A 19774-nucleotide genomic window follows, 5' to 3' on the forward strand; every position below is an offset into this window, starting at 1 on the left:
TACACATTTAAAAAAATATCAATCACATCTTACTATTTCTCAAGAGAGGTTTCTTTACATATTTTGACTTCATCCATTTATAAGGCAAAATGGGGCCAGATCCAGGCTGTTTAACACAGCACTACTACCTGTGGACATCTGGACATCTGGACACGTAGAAAGAATTGTGCATTCAGAGGACATGAGAACATAACCGAGACATGACACACTTTTCCCAAGGGCTAGTCACACTGCCCAAATCTCCCCTTTCGTTCTGACTTATTTCCCTCTCGTATGTTACTTTGTCTTAAACAGCAGCGTTCACGTAAATGAAAGACTCCTTTGTCAAATATATCAAATTCTGGCTTCACTGAATTACAGATTCTTACATGATTTGCTTCTTTTCTTTTTATTACAACCAGATTTTCCAAATCATAACACAGATAATTGGGTTTTTCATGGGCTAGTAGTTTGGCCACACACACTGTCTTTGTGAAGGACATTGCATCTTCTATTTTGTAAGCATTTGCTGCACACTTGTGGGTTCTTTCTTCAGACATTATCAATAGTAGGTAAGAACTAAAGATCCCCAGCTTCAGGTTCCAGCTGGCCAGGTACCCTCAGCCCTCTCCTTTCTTTTACTATCGTTTTGTCCCACATTCCTGCCAGGGACCTAAGGCTCAGGGTAGAATTTCCTTCAGGACATCCCACCCCACAGACTCATTCCATAACAGAAAACAAATGGCCAGGGAAACAGTGCGGCAGAGACACAGCAGACAGCGAGGCAGAGCTGGGAGACACATGAGTGACCCCAGATTAGGGGACATTTTTCAAACAATAAGAAAGCATTATAGCTAGAGTCAAGGTTCTAACCACAAACCTTCCCCCTCCTCTCTCTGAGGAAGGGTGAATCTGTACTCTTTCCCGAGGCCACAAATGAATGGTGGAGCACATCCTGACAGCTCCCCCTGGCCTCAAGGAGACAAATCTCATGAAAAAAAAATTCTGGTTCTTATCATCTAGTTGCTCTAAATTTGTTTTTCCGCATACACTCTGGCTGGCTGTACCTGCAACTGTATTTTTCCACATTCTTGCTAACCCTTAGTAGTGCGAAACTCTCAAAGTTCTCCAATATAACAGTCCAAAAGGGGCATCATCTCTACCATAATTGCATTACCAATGAAAACAGAAACACTGCAAATCTTTCCTATCATAGGGCTTCAGTTCCAACAACTGCTGGTTCCTATGGCTGGCTTACTGTCACATTTGGCAGTGTGTGCATAATTTGATTCACAAGAATCATTTATATATCATGGTTACTGTGTGATGAATATTTTCTCCCAGAAATGTAGCTTTTAAAAATCTGTTGACAATGTCTTGAAATGCTAACAGCAAAACTAATCAAAATATTATTCATCGATTATGAAACTTAACCTTTACAATCATCTGATATAGCAGTTCAAGTGCATTCACAGAGGTCTCTCTAATTAGCATGATGGACTAGACATTTTATTTATGATTTGCAATTCTAGTACAAATTTCCATCATTCCCAAATAACAAGTGTATCTCTTAATAACTGAAAAATGAAGTTCTTTATATTTTAGACATTTAATCAGGATCATTTTGGGTAGAGATTATTTTTTGTATTTATAGCCCATTATCCATATCACCACCCACTTAGAAATCTGCCTTTCGCCTTTTCATTCAGTCACTCCTAGCTCCTGGGTTTTTCTGTATACTTGAATCCACTGTGGGATCTACATTCTGTCCCATTTCTTGTCTGTCCCTTTTCATTAGCACACAGCTCTTAGTCCTCTGGCTTTAGAAGAAATCTCTGTAACTGAGGCAGGCAGGTGAATAAGCCCTGGTCACTGTGGAACACAGCACAGCAACCTGATGAGTCAGCTCTACCTAGAAGCTCTCCGGGAACCACAGAGCTTTGCAGCATCACAGCAGTCTCCCTCTGTCTCCAACCCTTTCTTGCTTGCTTCCTTCTTACATACAATGACAACTAGTAAATACCTTGACTATCATAAGCTGACTCAGCATGACTTAAAGTAGATACTTGCAAGTTAGGCACGGTGGCACATGCTGGTAACCCTAGCGCGCTCCTGGGGGAAGGAAACAGTAATATCAAGAGTTCAAGCTCATCCTTGACTGTATAGTGAATTCAAGGCCTGCTTGAGCAAACTGAGACTTTGTCTGAACCAAAACCAAAGAAATCCAACCTCAATAAATTAACTATTTGTAAGCATAGCAAAAACCTTTATATTACTGATGAAAATTCTCCTTACTTACACACGTGACTGCGTTTAGTTTAGAAGCAGCTTAAATCTACACACTTGCTCTTAAGTCCTTTGCTTAGAGTCCTCTATGTCCTACATGGAGAGTTTCCTGCTGAGGCCAGATGCTGCTCCCTGCTTCAGAGCTCTTCTGAAGCAGAAGTCTATACTGTATGTTTTAACTAGTGTACTATGCTGTTTGTATTCTTCAGTAATCCCAACCATTTGTGGGGTTTTACCTGAGGAACAAGTGTCAAGTGTGCCTCTTACTTTAGAGGCTTTCTACTTTAGGTGAGTGGGCCATAGAGCTTTGACAGTTCCATCCTTTTGGGGAACCATCATTTTCCTAGCTCAAGCCCATTTGTCTGCGCATCCAGAGAGCTTAGAAGCCGAAGAGGAACTGACACTCAGTGAAACCTCTCCACCAGGGGCTCTCATCGGCTGCTGCGTCTGGTGAGCTCAGAGAACAATTCACAGACACAAGGGTACACACAGAACAGAAAATAACAGGGGATGGGCTGGTGATATGCTTCTGTCTATAAAGATGCTTGCCCTGAATTCTATCCTGGGCCCACACTGTAGAATGGAAGAGCTGACTCCTGAACTTGTCTTCTGATCTCTACATGTGTGTCAAGTCATGCACCCCCAAAAACTGCAATAGAAAACATACGGTAAACTGTGTGTGCTAGTATGGAAGAAACAATTAGATAGCAATGGTATTTGCTGTCCTTTGCTTTCCGATCCTTAAAAGGAGGTGGCAGAGGAGATAAAGCCCACTCCCCAACACCGCCCTCCCCCCCATTTTAAGGAAGTTTTTAATAACAAGCAGGACAAACAACCTTTTTAGGACAAAGCATTTTACCTTTAGAAATGCTGTTTTTTTCCTAATTCTATCATTTAATAGAATTAATGAAAAGAATCTCTAAGGGTGGTTAGAGATAAATACTATTGATATCTATACCATGTAAGTTGTCTATGACAAAAATTATGAATTTGTCTAGAAGTTCTAGGTATGTGCTTTGGGATAAAAATATAACAATAACAACAACAACAAACCTACCAGAAAACAGTTCAAGAGCAACTATGTTTTTTAAAAGGGATATGTCCTACCAAAGTACAAACTTCTCAGTTTGTTATGTGAAAAATGTAATTTAGAAGGAAGTGTTTGATTTTGCGAATCATGCTATATACTCATCTATTAAATGAAAGACTAAAGTAGATGATGACAAAGTCCGGTCTACTCCTAGAGTCTATGTTCTGTTTTGGAGATGAGACTGACGCAGATATATGACTAATACATGACTGTACCCTGGCTTGTTACACAGTTGTCTGTCAATTCACATTTTCTCACTTTTTATCAGCTTCACCATCTGCCTTTAAAATAATGGCTCCCCATAGAGAGCTGAGCTGGCTGTAGTTTCTGCCTGTGAGGAAGCACAAGCTCACTCAAGGTTTGTTTAAAGTCGAGCATAACTTGACGTGGTCATGCTAGCTTCAGTGTCAGGTTCACTTTGAGAGGAAAGAAGCTCTGAAGGAATTCTGGTGTCTGTGTCCACAGAGTGTGGAGGCTGGGCATTAAAGACCAAATGGCAGGAAAAGATGAATACCCCCAACTCTGAGCTTCACTGGAGAAGAGGAAGAGGAGGAGAAGGAGGAGGTGGAGGAGGAAGAGGAGGAGGAGGAGGAAGAGGAGGAGGAGGAGGAAAAAGGAGCAGGAAGAAAATGCCTACCACCCATATAATAGGGCAGACGGGGCTGCCAGAGTCAGGAAAGGATCAGACAGTTCATATTTTGCCTGAGTGAATAAGAGATCAGACCTGAGCTAAGTTTAATGGTTCTCTGAGACTTTGTTTATGAAAACAGCTTCTACTACATCTAGTCCCTGACTCAGGACAGCAAATAGCAGGCCACAAGCCTTTTGATGGCCCCTTCAGAGTTTGATTTTAAATGATCAGGAAGTTAAAATTTAAAAAGAAACACTAAAAGCTGAGGTTTCTCTTAATGGAAGTCATATCCAGTTTTTAGAATCCTCTGCAGGTGGAGGGCTACAGAAATTGGAGATGCCTGTGGCTTGGCATCTGAACAGTTCTGTTCCGCTTTTCTCCTTGCCCTGGCTAGAGAACGCTGGCCTGCTCTGTAATGGTGGGTCCATTTTGCCAGAAAAATTCACATATTTGTGGGTGGAGTCAGTTGGGAGGCTGGGAGATCTGTCAAAAGTCTGCATAGGCCAAACACTGCAAGGACTGCCAGGGGTTGAAAACTAAAACCTCAGAGGTTAGCAAATTTCCAGTGTGCATGGAGCCAAAGGTATGCCTTGAGGAATCAGGCAAGTAGTAGACCATTACAGAGAAGGGCGAGAAGGAAGGTGGATGAGTGTGACCCAGGTTCTTTCATGTCACCCATCATGCTACTGGGAGCCTCAGAGACCTCCCTGTGGTCACACTGCATTGTAAAATTGGTTCTCTTGAATTGAAACATTACCTCCAGCAAAGAAGAGGGATGGGGGTTTATATAACTCAGGATGTTAACTAGACCTACAAGCTCCTGCACACACAAAAGATTAAAAGAAGCAAACTCCTCCCCTCCCCCCCGACCCTCCAGCACACAGGTCACATAAGCAGGAAACTGTTAGAGCAGTGGAGAATCTGTGCTAGAGCTGCCTGTGCAGAGAGCAGCAGAGCTGCAGCTTTGTGAAACGTCAATCATGCTGGGATGGGCTGTTAGGTGATTGCAAATGCTTTCAGCTTTCAGGATCCTGCAAATCACCCCAATAAACTCAATGCTTTAAACTCACACTAGATTTGAGTGGAATAATGTTGTTGTTGTTGTTACTATTGGTGGCCTATAGGGGATGAATAAACACTTTTCCACAACTCCCCAGTGGGTGGTTCTCTGTTCATCATCAGAGAACATCAAAGATGGCTGCAAACACAGGGGTGTCTGGTTAATCCTTGGATACTGAGGGATATAATTGTTTAGACAACTAAGTCAATGCACATAAATTAAGGGCATATAGAAAGTTCATTCTGAATTAGTATGTCTCAATGTTTTATGTCTCTCTGAGAAGTGATCTAAAGTTACTAACACAACAACCTGCCCCTTCTACACCGATAGACATATGGAGAATATATTGTTTGTCTATGTTCTGGGGACTAAAGTATGAAGATTAAGACTTCAGAATGCCTGGCTTGGAATGGCAACATAGCCCTAGCTTGTTTACACACACACACACACATACACACACACACACACACATATGAAAGAGATACTTTGTACGTATGCATGCTTAAGTATGTGGAAACCCAAGGGCAACACTGCCTACTTCCTTCAATCACTCTTTACCTTATCTTTGAGACAGGGTCTCTCACTACATCTAGAATTCACTGACTAGCTGGACTGACTGCCTAGCAAACTCTAGGAATATATCCATCTCTGCATCCTATCCCACAGAGCTTGGATTACAGACACAAGCTACTGTGGACCAGCTGTTTTTTTCCGTGCATGCTTCAGATCTGAATGTAGGCCCGAGTGCTTGTGGAGCAAAGAAAGATTTTACTGACGAAGTCATCTCCCCGGTCCTGGCATGAGCTCACTCTTGAGAATTAGATGTCTGTGAGTGTATTAGAAATCATAATGTCATGTCCATCAGGCTGGTGTGGACAACACTGAAATGCTAGCTGTCACTTTCTGGTGATTGGTTGGCCAAATAACTTCACACTGGAAATGATAATACTTACCTTTTACAGGACAGTGGATTGTCACATTTGCCCGAAGGGCTGCCTCCACAGTGCCTCCCACAACAACAGACAGATGATTGTGTTCTGGTTTGGTGACATTTCTTTCAATAGACAAGATGACAGGTGCCTCTTAAATCAAAAGGAGAAGAAACTGTGTTAGGTTTAAGCTCTTGTTCAATGACAAGCATCATTGATTTTTTGAAAGCAGGGAAGACTGCTGGCTTCTTTATCCTCTGTGGTGAATCACACAGATTGCACAGGCATAACTACAGGTACTTAGTCCAGAGATGATGGGTAGGCAAATAATGGATGGATGGACAGATGGGTAGATGATACAGACATTCAAAGGTACTTTGCAATAATTGTGTAAAAAGTGAAGATGTCTTAGCTCCATAACCAAAATTAAAATTAACACCTCTGATAATTTCACAAAAAAACCCTTAGTTCTCAAGATGCAAAATCCCACGGCAGATCAGATTAGAATCTGTCACATATAGCCTTGGTTGAGTCGATACAAGCCCAAAACACCAGGGATTGTGACCATCTGACACTTTATGGGAGGAGGGATGTGGGGTAGGGCAGTGAATCCTGATCAATCCTGTTGCCCTTGGTGATTGTTTGTCAGGATTCAGAAGGCTCTTCAAGACCCTTCCCATTAAGGTAAGAGTAAGCCAAATTCAGTTAACATGTGTACAAAGCACCACACTGTGCTCTCTGCTCAGCAGCCACAAGAGCAGAGCTATTTTTTAATAAAAGCAAAGCTTGCTGGTGCACAAGGTGGTACAGGCAGACACTTCAGCAATAATATACTTCCTAAAATACGGTTTTCTTTTAGGGCCAGAGACAGGTTACCAATTGTAGAATAAATGTTCAAGGCTTATTTGAAATTGTACTGGGAAAGACCAGGTAGGCAGGAGCTCACAACTCCTGTAGACCTTCTCCTAACCATGTACACATGCAAACTTTCTGCCTGCTGGGCTTTCGTAGGAGTCCCAGTAAAAGTGCTCAGTGGTCTCATAGCCATTCACCTCACAGTATGTAGCTGAGAGACACTCCTTCTCAAACTATCTAAATAAATGCATGTCCACTTAAAACAACAGGTTTCTGTTTTGTTTTGTTTGTTGTTGTTTTTATTGAAAGGAAGTTGCTGGGGTACCTCTTTAGGACACCTCTCTATACTGCAAAAATTCTTCATTTATGAACTCAAATGAGGCTATCTCAAGTTGATTAGCACCATTTGAAGAAGTCAGAATTTAGCATTTTAATTAATGTGAAAAAAATCCACATAAAATCTGCACAGAAGACATAATAAAGAGAAAGCCATGGGGTCAGGAATTTATTCAAGGACTTTCACTCCTTGAAATTCCATACTTAATGAACTCACTCATTAACTCGATCAGGACACATGCTTTGTCCACCTATGTGCATATTTATGTGAGGCAGACAAGGAAAATGTAAAATAAGAACACATGTGCTCTTGATCTCAAGAAGCCTGGGCTATGGAAATTTCCATTCTTTCTCACAATGCCCGGGGGCAGCAGAAGATTATCCTGGAATAAAAATAATGGGACTTCTCTGGCTGCAAGAGGTCTTTGGTTGTCACAGGGCATTCTCTGGCTCAAAAGGACCTCAATCAGCTCTATCAGAAGTCTAGGTTACCTGAGGATGGACTTAGGAACAGACTTAGGAGCACTGGTAGAGGAGGAGTCTCCTATTCGCTACATGAACTACATGTTTCTGTGCTTGTTTTAAAGGAGCTAGTGAGTACAGGGCATAGCCTCCAGGAGAAACTAAAGGCCTGTAGGCTCTACCCTGGGAAGGCAGCCAGTCTCTGGTTGTCCAGACTCAAGAACCTTTCTACACCAACAGGTCCAACTTTCTCAGTTTGTGGATGACAAGGGCCTGCCACATAGCTCAGCATCTAGGTGACCAAACTGCATTCTAACCCCTGATATTGTCTCTATTCTCACCTTGGTCCATGTAATTGACAAAGCAGAAGAAGAGAGAGTAGTGAGCAAGGGAGTGGCTCTCCTGTTTCCTTCCAGCCCCAGAATAGGATCTTGCCACAAGGAATTGCTGCCTATAACTTAAACAGGTAAAAGTGATCTTCTCTTGTAAGAGGCACTTTGATACAAAATGTCAATGCTCAGTGTCTGTGAAGACATAGGCTGGTACAAAGTCATAACCCATGGGTAGGCAGTGCTAGCTAAGGATTAGCCGGTGTGCCATTGAGAGGAAAGAGCCAGCTTTAGTGATTCTTCTTCTTTGCCTGATGGAACTTTAAAAAGTCTATAACATCCACGTTGCCAATTAATGTCCATTTCACTAATCCCAAATTTGTTGATATTAAGCCTTATAGACACTGTTTCCGGAGACCTAGGAACATGTTTAAAGACCAAGCATCAAACTCATTCCAAATCTACTAAGACAGCATTCTAGGTTCATCCAGCAACCTGTGTTTAGACAAGTCCTACCACTATGGTGACACAGTCAAGTTTTAGAGTTCTAGCACTTCTGACAATAGACGAAACAGCAATCACAAGACCATCGAACACTCTAGGTATCACCCAGGGGCATTACCTGCATATAGCACCAGGGAGCTTTCCACGTCGGAACCGAGATGACTGGCTACAGAACATTCATATATCCCTTGCTCTTTCCTTGTAGGATTTCGTATCTGCATCTTCCCAGTTTCATCCAAAATGATCCTGTAAAAGAATTACAGTGAGACTATATACAAGTAACATTCATGATTGCTATAGGGCCATTGCAGGTTAGGGAGAAGCATGGAGTCCTAGTGGTGATCATGTCCAGTTCTCTGCCTAGAGGAAGAAACTGTATCTGGGAGAGAGAGAGAGAGAGAGAGAGAGAGAGAGAGAGAGAGAGAGAGAGAGAGAGAGAGAGAGAGAGAGAGAGAGAGAGAGAAGCTTCCTCCTTGCCTTAGATTAAAGTGTGCTTTCAGCAGGATGGGATTTGGACATAAATACTCTCTTCCATCTTGATTTTATTATAGTTTATAGGAAAAAAAAATTTAGGCAAGCTGTACATCTAAGCAGCTTCCGGGAAAAGGAGTGGCAGAGAGAAGGGAAAAGCCATGCCATCTGAGTTGTGCAGACACAAATGTCAGATACACTGTGGACAACGTAGTCACATGGCAAGGAGGCAGATTTAGAGAAAAAGTAAAGAAATATAAGCTATCAAAGAAAAGAAGAAGGAGGAGGAGGAGGGTAAGGGAAAGAGGAAGAAGGAGGAGGAGGAGAAGAAGAACATGCTAGGTTCTGGATAGACACAGGATAAGAAAAAAGAGTTCCATGGTTCTGAGTCAGACCCAGAACCCCAGGACAACCACACTGTGATTTGCAAAAAGTGGCCTAGAGTACGAGAATTCTGGGAAAGAAAAGTAAAGCCCTTCCTTAAGCAATAGTTCGTCTGCCTGTCTATAGAACGGCCTAAGGTGGGCCTGCTCTCCTAGGGCCAAGTCTCCTCCTTGAGTGATATGATGTGATTGACTTGCCCAATTTTAATGTTAGGTCTCCACCTGGGCCAGTGACTCTATTCTCTTGACCATGTATTTTTCCTTAATGGGCCTTAATCACTTTTTAACAATACTAAACAAATTAAACTAGTTCCAGGAAGCCAAATATCCTGTTTTTTTTTTCATTTGTTGTTTCTAGATTTTGTCTAGATATATAAATACACACACACACACACACACACGCACATGCACACAGCATTTCTTCTTAGGAGAAGAAATTTGAAGATGTTTCCAAGAAAACTACACTGGGCATCACTACAGTCCTACCAGGGGACTCTTGGTACTCACTTCACAGAGGGTTGCAGCAGCGCTCCATCCTTGGTCCATGTGTATGTGGCCTCCTTGCTGGGAGTAATGAGGCTGCAAAGTATATTGATGGTCTCCGTGCTTTTTGTAATGTACACTGTATTCCCAATCCTTGCATTTATTGTTTTGTTAAATGAAACCGAAGGGGGTAGAGTTTGCCTCATGAGAACAGGTCCTTTTGGCTTAAAAGTCAGCTTGCCTGAGTTTTTCACGGTGGGGCTTTTAGGAACTCTTTCTGTCTTCCCTCTGAGCTGAGCCTCAGGTGCAACTTCCTCACGGATGCCCCTCCACTGCACAGGCGTTGGCTGTGCCTTGGCCAACTCAGCTACCAGCTGATATATCATCTGGGATGCGAGGTCGTCGTTGGCCTCTCCCGTCTCCATAAGCTGGCTCATGTTTCTTATAAGCTCATCAAATTGGGCTGTGTCCATGCTGTATGCTCCCTGTTTCATGGCTGCTTCAAACTGCTTGTTCTTAAACTCCCAGGAGTTATCATTTCCTTCAGAGGTCCTGCATGGCCCGAACAGGGCTCTTAAGAAAGGCTGCTTATTCATTTCACCACTGTGCAGATAAAGGTCATTTTTGTTATTCCACATCTGGCGCATTTTATGCCATGTGGCTCCCAAACTATTGGCTTCATTATGGTCCACCCCAGGGTGACCCCTCACGTGCTCTCGTAGGGACGGGTGTGCGATGAGTCGGTTGTCAGTTCCAATGAGCTTGAGAACGACTGTCTCCTGTGCAGAGCCTGCAATGCATCTGTATACACCAATGTCAGGAGCAGCAAGACTATGGATTTTCAGTGAACCTGACTTGGTGATGCCAAGCTGCTTAGAGTTCTTCAGACAATGGCCATCCTTCTCCCACTGAATTAGAGACTTCTGGAAGCGTCGCACTGGGCATTTGATGATCACAGATGTATTGAGCAGCAAGTAGGCTCTACTGCCAACAGTCAGGTTGATCCTCTTCTCTTCCCTCGTCTGGATATAGACTCTCCGGACACCAAGAATCTGGGGTCCCCTTTCTCCAAGTCTTGTCTTCGTTCCCAGTTTCGCTTCTGCAGGGGAAAAAGGAAAGGAAAGAAATTGAAAGAAATCACTCACAAGGAAAGGTTATTGATTGAAAATGTCTGAGGCCAATTGAGATAGGCCTACTAATGTCTGTCTGTATGCCTCATTCTCTCTCTAATTCTTTAAACATATGAGAATTAAAACACGAAAAATATCTTACATCCATATCTTGGGGTAACCTCACAACTGTCTAATACTTTAGCAAGAATGAATGCAAGTTTAAGCATGTTGTTTGTATGTATTTTATGTTGCTTGTATGTAATAGCTAAGAATCCCAGCTCATGTCTGCAAAATGAAAATGATGTTAGGAATCTCATCAGAAGAGTGTGAGAGTTAAGACCATTTACTTAGATCACATGCACCTTGCTGTAGTAGGCCCACATGGGGCTCTCATATTTGATGCCTTCAACCACCAGCCAGATGGCAAAGGAAGCCCAGAAACCACAGGACAGACTAAGAGGAAATCAGAGTTGGAACAGAGCCTCATTTGCTCTCAGACATGGACTCTAGTTAATGGGTCGAGACCAAAGGGAATGCAAGCCCAATCTGTCCCCTACGGTGACAGCTTTCACACTTGTTTAACTGAAGGGTGCTCATGGGGTGCTGTGGGAAGAAGTCTGATCACTCTTTGATAATATGTGCTGGTCCCTAGGCAGACCACAGGGCTTAGTAGGCACTGGCAAGTGGTGGAAGTGAGGGATTTCTAGAGTCAGAAGATCATGACATTGATTTACTTAAAGATGAACTTCCTCTATTACCAGCCCTGGAAAAGTCACTGTGGGAGAAAAACAAAACACATTGAGACCCAAGCATATGGCCTTCTCAGTTCCTTGGAAATAACTGCAAAGTGCTTATGGGAATGTTGGTTCATGAGAATAACTTCCAGAGTCCTGTGGGTGGCCATTGGGGTTTGGAAATAGTATTTTTGTAGTAAAGAAGCTTGTTGGTGAGGAACAAGTACAGTGACCTGACATAGAGTCCATTCAGAGCCAGTTAAGAATTCAGGCCTATTGATCTCAAGATGGCCTTTGGTTTTGTTCAAGAACCCTCAGCTCATCTCTGTACAATGTCACATACACATGCTTATCTGCTGCATCACAGGGATGAGACAGTGTCCACATAGGATGTCACCCTGGCCACTGCCAAGCAAAGAACATAGGTTTTTGTTTATTTGTTTTTGATTGACAACATAAGATTTTGAACTAACTGCCCCTTAACAATGATGGAAAGAAAAAGCAAGCAAGCAAACAAACAGAAGTACAGACGATTCCTTGATGAATTCCTAGTCCCTCATCACTACCGACAGTGATGGATTGAAGGACTCAGGGAGCACAGTAGGGGACCAATAAATAAACAGATACTGGCTATTCACTCATCACAATGCTCTTGTTGATCCCCACAGACATTCTCATTTATGGGGTGCACTTAAGGCATCATGGTTTTACAAAGCTCTTTAGCTCACTAAAAAGCTCAACTAGCTTGAGGACGGCCATCCTGGAGTACCACTGGATTAACCAACATGGGAGAAAAGGGCGCTCTTGGCCCAGTTTCTTCTATTCAGTGACAGTTGATGAGCTGCTACTAGTTAGGCAGGAAGGGGATAAAAAAGAGCATCATATTGTCTGTGAGCATCCTGCTCAAGTCACTGCCACAGTCACGTCTTTTCCTAAGATGGTGGAGGAAGCACTTCTCTCTGGTCTTAGCATCATGTACCATTGTACTTTATTTAAGTCATACTTGTGTGTAAGCAGGTTTCTCAGAAACATGGCCAATGGATAGCTTTGAAACTCAGTCTTCTAGAATAATGCAGAGTTCCAACACTGGAATTCATGTAATTATCCAAAGTACAGAGAAGATTTCTTACAGGACAGTAGAGTCCGTTCCATAAAGAGTGAATATTGCCTAGTATGGCTACAGAACTGCTCAAGGGAAACCATCTAGTTGAATGCTTCAGGTTGGGGATAATACAGGGATGATGTGAGGCCCACCTAGCATTTTGATTCCTGGGACTCAATGACTCAACATGGACATGGGCATACCAATGGCCTTCAAGATGTCCCTTATTGCAATCTTGGAGTTGACATCACCTGATTCCTAAGGCAGGCCATGAAGCCTGCATATGGTAGGCAGGGCTCAGTTTTGGGTAGAACACCTGCCACATGACCAATGAAGCATGAAACCTGCATGTTCCTCTGGTTGTGTGACAATTTATAGAAGGCAAGCGCTATGGTCCCACTTTTCCCCTTTCCAGCCCTGCTTTGGCAGTTGCTCACACCATGGGTAGATAGCAGTTTAGGTAGCAGAGGGCCAGGGAGTAGAGCAAGATTATCCTGGAGGTAGACACTCATGAGACTTGAAAAGCTGTCAGGTTCCATATATGAAAACTTTTACTTGGAAACCCCATAACCAGTTTCCCCTTTGGTTCTCCTGAGTCCCTTCAGAGAGGCCCCTAGAGTGTGATGTCATTGGACCAGATCTTGGAGGAAAAAAGTTGATCTGATTTGGGCTTTCTGTCTGTCTCACATATGGAACTATTCCAACACTGTTACACTGGCCAAGCCTGATGAGACCAGGGCATCATCATCCACTCTATAGAGAGGTCAGGCACAGACAACATCTTTTTGGAGGGGCTTCTGGGCTGTGTGATGATGGATGGTACATCATGATACCTCTTCTATTACTGCATGGCATGAGAAGTACAACATCCATGACTTTTCTAGAAAGTGAAGCCCTTTCTTCTACATGTCTTCCTTCTGGGTCTTTGAGCCTGACATAAGGCCAAATCCAGGTGCTGGATGATATTTACAGCATATTCCCCAGTACCTCATACACCTGTCCTATCTCTGTTTGTTGTATCCCTTCCATGACTCTAAGACCTGGAAGCATACAAGATTTCTGCCCCGTGCCATCTTAACTGCAATCTACATTTGGTTCCACCAGCATCTGGTGGGCTTGGCCATGATCCAGCCCTTAAAGCTATCCTATTACCCTGCTGGAACCCTCTCAGACTCTGGCTCTCCATTTGGCCATTTGGCTGGTACTGGGTCCCTCTTCTTTCAGTTGACATGGGATCCAGTAAGACAAGTTCATTTGAAGCTATGTCAAGAATGTGGAGAGTTAGTTTCTAGACTCTCATCAGGATTTTTGAGGGTTACTGATCAGAGGCCATGAAGATGCTTTGAGTAGGACTTGCCTAATGTACTAAGATGCCCCTGAGACTCCATAACTATGGTGTGGCCCAGGTCAGCTTGGAAGAACAGCATCAAGTTACTTGCTTCTGTTTTATTTTTCAATCAACTTCAGCCTGACTTCTGCTCCTATCACCACACTGAGGCTCTCAGGAACAGGCCACCATCGACCCCCTAGTGGCTCATTACTTTCCCTTTTGGATTCTTATCAAGATCCTTCCTTCCCTAAGAAGCTATTCTCAGTTGTTTGTGTCTTACCTTGGGCCTGAGTCACTCACCTGAGTTCAGAGCCCAGGTCTCCTTGTGCTTCACTACATGACACGAACAAAACATCTGATTTTACTCTTTCTTGAAGAAATAATGGTTGTACCTGCCTCACAAGATTGTCCTGAAAATCATGAATGACTGTCTATAATAGGTTTACAGACAGGGCTAGGCACAAACTACAAACTCAAAAATACTAGTTAAGGGTTTGGGTTGTCCTAAACTGAAAAGAACACCAGTTGATAGACACAGAATGAAGACAACAGAATGAAGAATTTGAGCTTTTAAAGAGCCATGCTTGAGCTGGTGCCTGGCAGGGAATGTTTCTGGGTGAGCAGCTCTGGTGCAGCTGGACTCTATGGGGAGCTACAGGCCTTTAGGTGGAGCATGGGACATCCTTCCTACCTGCCTCCAATTCTACTAAACGCCTAAATGATCAAAATAAAGACCAAGAAAAAGCATCTTCAAGAACATCCATTTTATCTAAACCCAGGACATTGTTCAGGTCCTAAACATGGTGTCTATTCTAAATTGATGTCTTATGAGGAGCCATGGCACAGCTGGGCTTGGCCTCCCTCATCCATAGACTTCAATTACGGAGAGGCTAACTGAATGGAAGACCATATCTTTTGGTTTGAGGAAGGATTGGGGCAGATTTGAGGTGAGAGGAAAGAGGAAAGTCAAAAGGACATAGTGCCAACACAGCCTTATTGTTACCAGTGGATAAAAGATGAGATCACTCACAATAAAATGGCAGCATGGTCATGGGAAAACAACTGCTCTGGGAATTTTAGTGTGACTTCTTAGTAAGTGTGGGTGTCCCACACTATTGTCCAGCTTATTTTAGACAGCATAAACATTCCTGTCTCACTGGTAGGGTCACATTATTTATTCTTACAAATCCCAGTAACTCAAGTCATAGAACAAAAAGCAGACCAGAAAGTCACTTGAATGTAATTCTCTAAGGTTAAAGATAACCAGGGACTCTCACACCAAATCTGCCCTGATCCTTCCTCAAACTGAAAAAAAAAATGGTCTTGCATATGCTTAGCCTCTCTATAATTGAGGTCTATGGACAAGAGAAGCCAAGCCCATCTGGAAACAGGGTTGATTAAGTGGATCACCAGAAAAGCCAGCTAAGTAGACTGGTTTCTAGCTCAAGAGCAGAGGTTGGGAAGTAATAGGGATATATACAGAAGTTCCAGAGGCCACAGTGAGGCATTAAGCAAAAAAGGCACAAGAACAGAAAGCTTGGGAGTCATCCCATCATAGTGATGAATTGTTGAGTTAGGAAGTGTAGCTATCAGGTATCAGCGGGGTCATCAATAAGGAACTTGATTGCCCCCTGTATTGGCAAATGTTGGTAAGGAAGATAGGACCTGGTGGTGTGCCCTCCAGTAAAATAGAAAGTATCTTGGAGACCTACCTATTGAGCCTTATAATGTCTAAGAAGAAAGGTTAAAATGGCATACATAGGAAGGGAGAACACAGAAGCAATGAAGACAGGAGGTTAGGAAAGTACCCTGTCCATCACCTGGCCCTAAGATGCAGTGCTGGAGAGAAAGAATGATCTATAAATGTTAGAGAGAGCTGATCACAGCATGGCCAAGCAAGTGCTATTTTTCAGAGGTGATAGCCGGAGACCAGAGCGTGGCTCAGGCTGGCTGGCTCTTGTTAGGAGCATCCTGTCTCCTGTTGCTTCTACAGCCTACATGGTCAACAGACTATGGACTATATCGGGGGTAAAGAAAAATGTTTTATTTTTCTTGTTTTGTTTTCCTCCCAAATGCTTGTGAAATTCTTCTCTCCCATAAATGCCATGATTTATAATCCAATGCTGTCTATCGAGTGTCCTAATGACCACGATGTATTCTCCACATGGTATTTTGTCTATTTTTAAGGAGCCTGCTGGCTATGACATTGATTTCCCTTTCCTCTAAGGCACTTTACAGCCTAGTCCCCCTGATAAAAATCAGGTAGGTAAGAAACTAAAACAAACACCATGCCGTGCCATTTGCCGCAGACATTCCTGATTTCCAAGAGGCTTTAAAGCTCGGAGTCTCAGGGTTTTAGGATGTCAAGATTCTGAAAATATGTTCTCAAACTATTCCCAGAAAAAAAATGTTAGTGTCCATGAATCAGCAGAGAGCAGCAGCTAAGAGCGTGGGCTCAAGAGTCAGACAGACTTGTGGTCAAACAGGCCGAAGGGGCCAATTGGCAGTCATGGAGTCTAGGGTAAAACTCAGGTCTTGCTTCAGCCTTGCATGCCTTGTCTCTAAATGAGGGTAATGTCTAACTCTCAGCTTTGCCAGGGAGACTCAAAGAGATGAAAATGAAAGGTGCTTCCTGTTGAAGGATGTCAACAAGTCTCATTACTTTTCAGTTGAACTTAATGCTTGGATTGCTTTGTTTTGTACATTTCTCTAGGAAAGACGTCAATAAACTAAGGCCACACACACAAGCAACAGCAAAATAACAATAGTTCATTTCTGATTTTTTCTCACTACAGGCTACCTGATACAACGTATACTATTTTATAGGGTAATGAAGACAATAATAATAATAATAATAATAATAATAATAAAACAGCAGGAATGGGCCCCAGAAGCTGTCACCTCCAGGTCCCCACTCCCTTCTTACAAAGCTGTGACAGTCCTAATTTCAGTGGTTGTGTCTTTCCTACATGACACATACATGTGAATGCGTAGACATGCATCCTCTTACATACACTAATATGCTTCATGCAGATTAACTTTGAATAGAATGAAAATATGCTATTGACGTCATAGCAAGCTTAGGATTTATAGTTAATTGGCAATATACCCAAATTGCCATTTATTAAAAGCAAGTTTTTATGCTGATATTGTATTATACAGGAAAAAAAACCAGAAAGGGCCTTTTATCAAATACTCATCTCTTCTACTCTTAATATTGTGAATACAGTTACGTTCCTGGCAAAGAAAGCCAAGAAGCAATTCAGCTTAATCCCTACAAGGCGCACTCATGAGCAGACATTCCTCATAACGGGCTGTCCTGAAAACTAGCTCTCCCCCATTCTACCTTTCACCACTAAAAGCAAGTTGGAGTTTTCCTTGGACTGCTTTACCCACACAGTTGAGATAGGCTGAGGATGAAGAAACTGAAGCATGGATGACGTGGCACACTTACTGCTGCACATGGGCATCTGGCATGGTCTCACGAGGGGGAGCCCTGGCAGGTCCCTGCACAGCGTCTCAGCTACGGAGACTCTTCGGCCTTTGGCAGTGAGTTTTTGACACACCTGCTTTCTTCTCTGGAATCCAACCCCACAGGTGACAGAGCACTGCAATTAGAGTTGATAGTTAGACAAAGCTCGCACATACCAGCCTGCAGGGGACAACACAGGCCTGCCTGCAGGGGGCAGCACAGGCCAGCCTGCGGGGAGGGGGGGCAGCATAGGCTAGCCTATGGAGGGTGGGATGGGGGGACAGCATAGGCTAGCCTGCGGAGGGCAGCTCAGTCTCCAAGGACTATTTTCACTGTATAGCTTCTCATCTCAACTTCTCTCCTTTTCTTTCTTTCTTTCTTTGTTTCTTTCTTTCTCTGTTAATTTCCCCCCGTCCTTATTTTCTTTCTTTCTTCAGTCCCTTCTTTCTGAGATTAGCAAGTAACTGACAGTAATCTATTGTAGAATTTGTGATTTCATTTCTGATGTTAGAAGTGATGCTTACTTTATTTTTTTTGTGTGTGTATAGTGTGTGTGTGTGTGTGTGTGTGTACACTCGTTTATGCACCACCACATCTGGCTCTTTTGTAGTTTCTGGAGATCAACCTAGGTCTTCATGCTTGCATTGCAAATCCTTTATCTACTGAGCCCTCCTCAGCCCTCTAATACACGTTTTCTCTGTATGATGAGGTAAAACAATAAATGGAAAGTGTAAAACAGATATGTAAAATCAATATTGCTGCATATGTTCATAGTAGCTACAGAAATTAAGTAGTTAACAATACATTTAGCCAAAAGGTAAGATTTGCATGATGAAAATTATAAAACATTGATGGTAATCATTGAGATAGATATGCAAAAACCAGAAAGAGAACCTATGATGACAGATCAGAAGAATGAATGTTGTAGAATATGCACATCACCCCAAGCAATCTGCATAGCTGAAGTCATCCCTTCAGAATACTAACATAATGCCCCCCCCCCAATTCAAAATGCCTTCACAGGCATTTTGAAAAATCCTAAAGTTTGTAATAAACAAACAAACAAACAAGCAAAATAATAATAGTCAAATCAATCTTGAGAAAATGGAAGGGAAGAGGCCCTGCAGTACCCAGCCTGGCTTTAATATACACCACAAAGCTTTGTTAGTCAAACCAGGGCAGAATTAATATAAACAAAAACATCTAGAGTAAGGGCACAGAATAAAACTAAACCCGTGTGCATCTGCAATCAACTGATTTTCAGCAAAGATGCTAAGGACGTGCACTAGAGAAACAATGGTTTCTTCAATAAGCACTGCTGGGGACCGGCACACAGAGGAATGCATGATCGATCCCTATTTCTCAAAACAGGGGAAAGAAGAAAACCTAAGACTTGAAAGCAACCAGAGAAGGCAGAGGAACACACATGCTTGTGCAGTGGAACGGACAAGAACTTTTGGATGAGCCCTTAAGGGTACAGGAAGCAACGTCACAGTCGAATGGGACTTCGTCTCGCTAAGAAGCTTCTGCACCACCAAGAAAAGGGAACGAGTTTCAGAACGAAGAGAGGAGCCACAAAAGGGGAGAAAAGCTTTATACCCTATGCCTTTGAGAAGAGGGTGTAACTCAGAACATACGTGTGATGCATAAATCTCAGTGAGCAAATCCAAGCAGTACCATTAACAAATGGGCAAATCACCTAAATAGACACTTTTTAAGAGAAGGCATTCATATGACCAAGGGGCACATGAATGGTCTCACTATACCACAATGAGCCACAATGAGATATTACCTTACTCCTGTAGGACTAATTTTATCAAAAAGACAAAAGGTTACAAGTTCTGGTGAGGGTGTGGAGTAAAGGGGCCCTGCCATTCCATTGGTCCACAGCAATGTCAATTAATGTACCCATTGTGGGAAACAGTATGGAATTTTCTCAAAAAAAAATTAAAAGAGAAGCAGCACATGTTCGGGCAATCCCACCAGTGGATATTTATCTGGAGGAAATGAAGTCAGTATGCTGAGAAGGAATCTGCCTTCCCACGTGTGTGCACTTCACAGCAGCTGAAAGATGAAGAGCATCAACAATAAACGGATAAAGAGACCATGGCGCATTTATATCATGGAATACGTATTCTGACACAGGAACAGAACCCTGTCACCTGTGATGACATGGATGGAAACTGGGGGTCATTATGTTAAGCAAAATGAACCAGCACAGAATGA

General features: G+C 42.8%; 1 protein-coding gene across 2 annotated transcripts in view; it reads right to left on the minus strand.

The window, feature by feature from the left end:
* Adamtsl3 (ADAMTS like 3) overlaps nt 1-19774 on the minus strand; it is a 282049-nt gene that overhangs the window by 38756 nt on the left and 223519 nt on the right. For both annotated transcript variants that reach the window (XM_021167800.3, XM_029480045.2), the window contains exons 20-23: nt 17531-17684; nt 9823-10897; nt 8580-8707; nt 6000-6128 (exon numbers count right to left, since the gene is read on the minus strand). In XM_021167800.3, coding sequence (XP_021023459.1) covers nt 6000-6128; nt 8580-8707; nt 9823-10897; nt 17531-17684 — 1486 coding nt within the window. The remainder of the gene's footprint in view (nt 1-5999; nt 6129-8579; nt 8708-9822; nt 10898-17530; nt 17685-19774) is intronic.

Source organism: Mus caroli, unplaced genomic scaffold (assembly GCF_978045245.1).
Source record: "Mus caroli unplaced genomic scaffold, Mus_caroli_1 scaffold_8, whole genome shotgun sequence".
In the NCBI taxonomy this organism is placed as follows: Eukaryota; Metazoa; Chordata; class Mammalia; order Rodentia; family Muridae; genus Mus; species Mus caroli.